We start from the raw sequence: 9,062 nt of genomic DNA, 5'->3' as shown, positions 1-9,062 counted from the left end.
ACACACACACACACACACACATACATATATACAGCCCCTAGGGAGCAGCTAGTTGGAAATCTCACCTGGGGGACACTCTGCCCAGGAACCTCAATTGGGACTCCAACCAGGCCGTTCGCCACTGGGCTTCCCCAGCCGGAAGGTTGGCTATTATAAGTACCCGACTTGATGTATTAAGCCTTCTCTGTTCTCTATACCTCTCCCTCTTTGTTTACTGTAATTCTCTCCCTCTTGTTTACTTATACTTCCTTTTCCTTATAATTAATAAAGTCTTCCTCCACGAAACTGAAAGTGCAGCTATGGTGAATTCTTATTATTTATAACACCTCTTGTTTATAGCAGCATTATCTACAATAGCCGAATTATGTAAACGGCTCAAGTGTCCATTGACTGATGAATGGATAAAAAAGATATGGTATAGGGGCACCTGAGTGGCTCAGTCGGTTGAGAGTCTGACTCTTGATTTCAACTCATGATCTCACATTTTGTGAGACTGAGTCCCCGCAGAGGGCTCTGTGTTGATAGCACGGAGCCTGCTTGGGATTCTCTCTCTCCCTCTCTCTGCCCCTCCCTCGCTCAAAATAAACTTAAAAAACCCAAAAGGTGTAGAGTGTGACACACAACAGAACATTACCCCACCATAAAAAAGAATGAAATCCTGCCATTTGCAGTGACATGGATGGAGCTAGACAGCATCATGCTAAATGAAATATGTCAGATGGAGAAAGACAAATACTATAGGACTTCACTCATACGTGGAATTTAAGAAACAAAACAAATGAGCAACAGAGAAAAAAGAGAGACAAACCAAGACTCTTAACTACAGAGAACAAAGTGATGGTTAGCAGAGGGGAGGGGGGGTGGGGAGAAAGGGTAAAATAGGTGACGGGGATTAAAGAGTTCACTTGTGGTGATGAGCACCAGGTATTATATGGAAGCGTTGAATCACTATATTGTATACCTGAAACTAATATTATACTGTATATTAACTGGAATTTAAATTAAAAAAGAAAAAAGTCCTCAAACTTCTGCATCTGGGATAGATCCTGGGATCAGCAGATTCCATGTCATGTGACTTCCATATGACTTCACATTGAGACATATGTTCAAAATGATAAGCTTGTGATCCTGCAAGAATCTCAACTATGGTCAATGTACTCAACTTACATTTTAGATAAAAAGGATAAGGATGCTTCAAAACAATTTTCTTTTAACCATGTCAAATCAAACATTCATATCAGCTTTAGAGTGCAATTTTGAATTCTTTTTTTTTTTTAATGTTTATTTTTGAGAGAAAGAGAGCACATGTGCATGAGCAGGGGAGGTGCAGAGAGAGAAGGGGACAGAGAGGATCTGAAGCAGGCTCTGCACTGATGGCAGAGAGCCCACTGTGGGGCTCCAACTCACGAACCACGAGATCATGACCTGAGCCAAAGCTGGACACTTAACTGACTGAGCCACTCAGGAGCCCCTTGAACTCATTCTTGATTAGAGATATGCTGAATAATTTGGAGATCCAACCAAATCCAAAAAAAATATATATCCTTATTGACCTAGCTTAGAAGGAAGAGGGAACGCAACTGCTTTATTTAACTTAACTCCTGATACTAAATTCAAAGGAATGACTCCAGTAAGCTCTCACAGGATGTATAAAAATCGATGGCAAATGCAAACAGTTTCAATTTTCTGAAATTAGAATTGGTCTTAAAAAAAGAGAGAGAGAGATGGCGAGATATAGCTGCACAGAGCCAACATTAAAAAAAAAAAAAAGGTCTTTTAAAAATTTCACCAACATGGTTTTCATTTGAAATACATAAAGATCAAAGATCATTAGAAGAATAACTTCACACTGAGGTATCTGCTATTTAAAGCCTTTTCATTTTATAAATAGATCTACAATGGGCTATGGGATTAAAATGGCTTAATCTACAGGCTTCCTGCAGGCAGCCTTAGAGTTCCAGAAATCCAAGCTACGAAATCGAATAAGTGACAAAGTAACCTAGAAGATGTCAAAAAACATTAAACATAAAGATCTTAATTTTTAAAAAATATATATATTTTAAAATGTTTACTTTTGAGAGAGAGAGTGAGGGAGAGCATGTGCGTTCAAGTGGGGGAGGGTCAAAGAAAGAGGAGAGAGAATCCCAAGCAGGCTCTGTGCCATCAGCACAGAACCCAATGTGGGGCTTGGACTCACAAACCGTGACACCATGGCCCAAGCCGAAACCAAGTCAGACACATAACTGACTGAGCCACTCAGGCACCCCTAATTTTTTTTTTAAGTTAGTTAGTGTGTGTGTGTTTATTTATTTACTTAGAGAGAGATGGAAGGGCAGAGAGAGAGAGAGAGAGAGAGAGAGAGAGAATATTCCAAGCCAGCTCTGTACTGTCAGTGCAGACCCTGAGGTGGGCCTTGAACCCAGGAACTGTGAGATCACGACCTGAGCTGAAACCAAGAGTTGGATGCTTAACCAACTGAGCCACCCAGGTGCTCTAAAGATTTTAATTTTTGAGCTATGCAGCTATGTTTCCTATAATAAAAGGCCTTCACCTAATAGTATCTGTAGAGCTTCGGATTTTAAAGACAGATGAATAGAAGACTGTTGGAGAAGGACAGACATGTCTGAGGATGTGTGCACGGGAAAAGGGGCAAGAAAAACAAAAGGGAAAATCTAGAGGCAGAATATTGTAGACATCTTGAAGGTCTATTTTTTAGAAAACAGTTATTTAATGTTTGTTGAATAAATATCAACATTAAATACATCTGATACAAAAATCCAAATGAAAATGAAAAATTCAAGTCAGTGCCTACTTCAGATTCAAAGCGTTCACCTCTGGCAGTGGTACAAACATTCCTTGAACTGGGAAAGGTGACCAGAGGAATGGAGACCTTAGCATTGAATTATTGTGAATAAATAACATGTTTTGCAAAAAGGGAAATAGTTGAATTGACTGTGGAAAGCAGGATAAAAACCTGTCTTTTAAAGGTAATCTTTACCACATAGAGAGAAAATACCCAAAAAAGAGAATGCAGTAAAAAACCAGGGCAACAAGTTACTGTAGGGTAATGAGACTATAATTGTTTCCTGCATTTTCATTCTGTTTTACTTCTAGGTTTTCTCCAGTGGGGGGTGGGGGGAGGATGGGAGGAGGGGAGTGAAAAACTGGCAAAAATGTTCCGATAAAAGATTTAAAAACCCCATTAGCACCTTCCAGGAGACCTATTTCCATAAATAAAGCCAGATACCAAAGTGACAGACCAGACCACACACGCCCAGGCACAATGACCAGAATTTCTGTAGACTATATGCAATTAACCACGTAACTGAAACGAAATCTAGCAGGACCTGACACCTAAAAACTCATAATAGCAACTATTATAGTGATTATTTTAATCTTAGAGGACCTTTCTGCAAGCGATGTCCCCCACTTACCATGCACCTCTAAGTTGCACTGGTCTTGTTCAGCTCTGCCACAGACTATGAGATTGTCACTGGGCTTGATCAAGAAATCTTCACGTTCATATTGTTCCTAAGTGGGAAGAAAAAGTCATTAACTAGAAGCATATATTTGGTAAGGTTCCCAAAGACTTACTAAGAAGCATAATTAGAAAAGCCATGTAAGTATTTACCGTATCCTTCAGAGTAACATAAGGATCTTGATCATTACTTCCATAGACTGTAAGACCCAAAAGAGACTCACCAAGAGTTTCAGTATCTGTAAAAATTCAAAAATTGAAACCAGTAAGTCATTTTGACGAAAGCATTTTCCTACAGTATCCAATATTTAGACTAAACTCCAACTGTCTATTTCATAACTAACTGGATCATCCCTAGTCAGGAAAGGAAATACTGAGTAATCAACAGGAATTTAAAAGCCATTTATATGTGATCTTGGACTGCGTATCTGATAGTCTTGGTATTCACAATGTTCCAATAAAAGAATTAAACTGTGAAGCTCTCTCTTAGAAAATATTACAACTCTGCTCAGATTCTCTAACTTGCTCCTTGTAGTCATTATTAAAAAGTGCTACAGAGAGATGGCCTTGAAAATGTGGAGATAAAATTACCCTAAAACACTAGAATTGATACAAATAAGGGTGGCCTGGCCAAATCAAATTTAAAAAATGGTGAGTTTCACAAAGTTAAATGGGCTTCTTTATTGCAAGATTTCTGAGAACTGCTGATATGCTAATTTGTCATATGACTCTGAAAGAACCACTACTGTGCCTTTTCCACTAAACGTACTTCCAACTGGCATTCTCTTATGGCATTATCTGGAAGGGTGACACAGAGTACACCCCAAATAATGGAAAACTCAGGAGAAGAAAGATACTCTAATTGCTGAGGGGAGCTACTTTAAGGAAGAGGACGATTCAGTCTTGAACATTTGACCGGCAACAGACATAGGAATTTCAACTGGATGAGAAAGAGCCAACAGTCCACATAGTGTGGGGATAATGAGGAAGCAGCTTCTGAATGCCATTTCTGCAGGTTGGGTTAGCTCTTCCTTTCTTTGTATTCCCATGGCACTCTGTCCTAGCAGGATGGGAGCAAGGTTAGGGGCCCACAACCCCGAGTCCGAAGGAAAACACTATTCTCTGCATCTAATGAAGTACACGGAGAGAATAAAGGCTTTAGAGAAAGAGAATGTTCAACCCTCAGCTCCACTGTTCAGCAGCTGTGTCACACTGGTAATGTTACTTCATCTGTGTAAGCCTCAGTTTTCTCTGTAAAATGGGGGTAATAACTCCTCTCTCATTAACACAAAGAGAAACGAGTTACAGATTAAAAAATTTTTTTTCTCATTCAGGTATAGTGGAAACACAGTATTACATTAGGTTCAGGTGTACAACACAGGGATTTCCCATCTCTTATACATCATGCCATGCTCACAAGTGTAGCTACTGACGGTCAGCATACAATGCTATTATAGTACCTGCGACTATATTCCCTATGCTGTAACTTTCATCCCCCTCCCCATGACTTATTCATTCCATAACTGGAAGCCTGTATCTCCCACTCCCCTTCACCCATTTTGCCCATCCCCCAACCCAAGTTACAGGTTATATTCACTACTTACAATAAAATATATGATACTGTGTTTTTTTTAGATTTTAAATTAGTGGGTTAGCTTATTTTCTAAACTAGTTTAGGAAACACACGATCTTCCTGAGCCTTGAGCCAGATTATTTAACTGGCATAAAGGACAACGAAATCTCACAGTAAAGGTCTGCAACACTAGAAGCATGATCTAATACACGAAGCTTGTGATTAAAAACCAGAAGAAGTGAGTGAATTCTAACCTGGGTCACCTTCCTCATCGTATTTATCTAGGTCATACTCAGCCAGTTCATCGTCATCCAACGTCCTGTCGTCCTCTGGGTCACCATCTTCCAGGGGTTCCCTTGGTCGTGCCTGGGTACGTGCACTCTGCATGCCATCTTCCGAAGGATCGCCTGTCTCCTCTTCATCACTGCCACCTTCTTCTCTATGCCAAGGGAACAAAAAGATAAAGAAATCACCCGAATGGTACCATTCAATAACAAGACCACCTGTCATCACTGTTTAAGACTTCCACTTCACCTAGACTTTAAAGTCTACCTAAAGTAGATTATCAACAATCTTTTTATTTTTTTATTTTTTGAGAGACATAGAGACACAGAGCACAAGTTGAGGAGGGGCAGAGAGAAAAGGAGACACAGAATCCGAAGCAGGCTCCAGGCTCCGAGCTGTGTGCACAGAGCCCAACGCGGGGCTCGAACTCACAAACTGTGAGATCATGACCTGAGCCGAAGTCGGACGCTTAACCGACGGAGCCACCCAGGCGCCACAGATTATCAACAATCTTAAACTTACTGTAATTTTTCCTTTGCTTCAGCAATGAGACGTTTTACTTCTTCTTTACTCAGCTCTACCTGTAAGAGAGCAAACATTTCATTGAGACATGGCTAAGGAAATCATTCTAAATCTCTGAATTACCAAGAAGTTTGCAAACTAATGTAAAATATAACTTCAAAAGACATCAAGAACTAAACTTCAATCTAGACTCTCTAAATTCACTGTAAATGGGAGTTTTCACATGTCTTTATGTAATTAAATCCTTTCCTACCTCAAACTGTTAAAAAAAATTATGCTCAGTCTACCTCTTCCCAGACTTTCCAAAAAAGACTGACTTGCATAAACTGACTTCTGATAGCCCATCTCATTTCTTTTAATTATTCTGTTTTCTTCTTGGTTACTTCTCATTTTCCCTGTGGGTATTCCTAAACAAACCATCCTTGCCTTGCTCCTCTGCTCGTTTTCTGGTTCTCACTGCCAACAATTCACTCATCATGCTGTTAATTTCTTGTGAAGCTCATTCATTCTGAAGACTAAAACTACCACTTACAAACTGATTACCCAAACTCCCCCTTCTCTAGCCCCACACTCCAGTTCCATCTTTCTAGCTGCCTTTAAGACCCTCTCCACTTGGGAGATCCTGTACAAAATTGGAATCATTCTCTTCAAAACTGCAGTCTTTCGCCTAATCAGTGCTTCAGTACCTTTTAAAACACCCCATCAGTGCTAAACTGTAAGCTCCCTGAAGACAGAAACCCACTTGTCATTGTGTGTTTATACATATAGTTCAATGCTCAGCTTATGGTAGGGATCCTTGTATGAATCAGTCACTCACTCAGTTTGCACTAAACCACCTCTAGTAATATGGAAATCCTCAAGGGGGGAGATTCCATTGTTCCAGAAGCTAAGGGTTTTTAACTAAAAGATAATTCTTTTTCTTTTTTTTTTTTTAACGATTATTTATTTTTGAGAGACAGAGTGTTAGTGGGGGAGGGGCAGAGAGAGGAGACGCAGAATCCGAAGCAGGCTCCAGGCTCTGAGCTGTCAGCACAGAGCCTGATGAGGGGCTCAAAAACTCATGGATGAGAAATCATGACCTGAGCTGAAGTCGGACTCTTAATGGACTGAGATACCCAGGCACCGCCCCCCTTTCTTAAGATGCTTATTTTTCTAATTATTCTCATTGATCTGGGTTTCTCTGGGATTTTGTAGCATAAACTCACCTCTTCTTCCTATAAACTCTTCAAGCAGTTCCCAAACATGTTGGCAATTAGAATCACATGGGGGAAATCTTTTAACACTCCAAACCAATTACATCACGTATTTGGGAGTGGGGCACAGGCATCGGTATTTTTTAAGTAAGCTCTATGCCCAATAGGGGGTGGGGGCGCTTGAACTCATGACCCTGAGATCAAGAGTCGCATGCTCCACCAATTGAGCCAGCCAGACATCCTAGGCATCAGTATTTTTTGAAGCGCCCCCAAGTGGTTCCAGTATGTTGACATGTTTGGAACTCATATAGCCTTTAAAAGCCTGGGGCGCCTGGGTGGCGCAGTCGGTTAAGCGTCCGACTTCAGCCAGGTCACGATCTCGCGGTCCGTGAGTTCGAGCCCCGCGTCAGGCTCTGGGCTGATGGCTCGGAGCCTGGAGCCTGCTTCCGATTCTGTGTCTCCCTCTCTCTCTGTCCCTCCCCCGTTCATGCTCTGTCTCTCTCTGTCCTAAAAATAAAAAAAAAAATTAAAAAAAAAAAAATAAAAGCCTATATATCCCTTTTTACTAACAACTATTACCTCCTTCAATAACTTCTAATGAGATCATTTTCTGGCCCCGTTATAAATATGCACTGGAGCCAAGCACTGGTGAATAAAACAAGCAAGTCTGTGCCTTAGTGGAATTTACACCTCCCGGGGACTATTCCAATCCCTCATTCCTGTTAATTGGACGTCTCAGCCACTTACATTCCTATCACTTCTCATCTCTGGTCATCACGGGCCCAATTACATTCAATCCAACGCCCCGCCCCTTCCTTTACTCCCACTGACATACATGCACTTGTCAACTCCATAAAGGACGGGAATCTTTCTGTTTTGTTTATGTCTATCTCCAGACCCTGAACAATGACCAAAACGCAGAAAGCACTTGTCAGTATCAGTTGAACAATTTAAGTCATACCTCCACTACAGACTCATTCTGTAACTTCTGTAGGTCTTTCCTTCATAATGTGTCACGTTTACCTCTCATCCCCCACTGCCGCAACAACATCTCACTTGGATCGCTGCAGGAAATTCCTCATTCAACTCCAGGCCTCACGGCATCACGGTCTCCACACCAGTTTTCCTACCCTACACCTCTCATCCCGCTCACTCCTCCGAACGCAGGAGTGGAAAGTGGTTTTACACACGTGCTCCCTCTTCCCGTTTGCCTGAAAACGCACTGGGGTGTGCGCGAAGCCAGGGTGCTGTCAAGAAGGCTTTGGGGAGATTTCCCACTCTGAGGAATACCCCGCCCTCCTCCCACCGAAGAGGTCCACGTGCCGGCCAATTCGGGGGTGGGGCTGGACTCGGGGGAGGGGACCGTGAGGGGGCGCGGCCCCCAACTCCCAGGCCCGGGGAGCCTCAGGCCTCCTCACGACAATCAGGCCAAAGCCGGCCTCACCCCGTCCAGTCACAGCAGCCAGGCCAAGGCCGCGTGTAGAGGGTCCCGGTTCTCTAGGCGGGGCTGACCGAGGATGCTGCGAAGAGGCCGCTCCCCCTACCTTCCAGCGACCAGGCCTCACCTTGTCCGGAGTCTCTTTGGCCACGCCGCAGCGGACCCAGGCCACGCACGTCACCTGGCGGCTGCGGTTCATGGTCTTCAGCTCAAGGGCGCCTCACGCTACAGACTCGCCCCCAGCAGCACTGGGACTCCCGCCGACTCCCAGCCGGCACGCTCAGCGCACAAGCCCCGGTGCGCTGCCTGCGCACGGCGCACGCGCGGGCTCTGGTTTCCGCGAGTCCGCGCCCACTTCTGACGTCATTCCAGGGCGCCGAATGGGAAAGAGGCGGGGAAAGGGGTGGAAGCGGAAGCAGCCGGGAGGGGACTCCACGTGGGTGGGTCGCGCTGTGTGACCGAATGGGCTTTTTAGGACTGTTCCGCGTGGGACGGTCTCTGCAGGCTTCGTGGAGGCAATAAATAAAACTGGAACTGTAGGGGTCAGAGGCGGATTTTCATAGGTCTTTATTT

The 9,062-nt window shown here is 43.2% G+C and overlaps 1 protein-coding gene across 1 annotated transcript in view; it reads right to left on the bottom strand.

The window, feature by feature from the left end:
* The window catches only part of PWP1 (PWP1 homolog, endonuclein), a 28,816-nt gene extending 19,982 nt beyond the window's left edge, over positions 1-8,834 (bottom strand). Inside the window, exons 1-5 of the mRNA XM_049627524.1 lie at positions 8,617-8,834; positions 5,859-5,917; positions 5,306-5,490; positions 3,632-3,717; positions 3,435-3,531 (exon numbers count right to left, since the gene is read on the bottom strand). Of these exons, the coding sequence (XP_049483481.1) occupies positions 3,435-3,531; positions 3,632-3,717; positions 5,306-5,490; positions 5,859-5,917; positions 8,617-8,688 (499 nt within the window). The 5' untranslated portion in view covers positions 8,689-8,834. The remainder of the gene's footprint in view (positions 1-3,434; positions 3,532-3,631; positions 3,718-5,305; positions 5,491-5,858; positions 5,918-8,616) is intronic.
* Between the last annotated feature and the right edge of the window lie 228 nt (positions 8,835-9,062).

Source organism: Panthera uncia, chromosome B4, assembly GCF_023721935.1.
Source record: "Panthera uncia isolate 11264 chromosome B4, Puncia_PCG_1.0, whole genome shotgun sequence".
NCBI classification, from domain to species: Eukaryota; Metazoa; Chordata; class Mammalia; order Carnivora; family Felidae; genus Panthera; species Panthera uncia.
The sequence above is the reverse complement of the archived record's forward strand: the minus strand, read 5'-3'. Positions and strand labels throughout refer to the sequence as shown.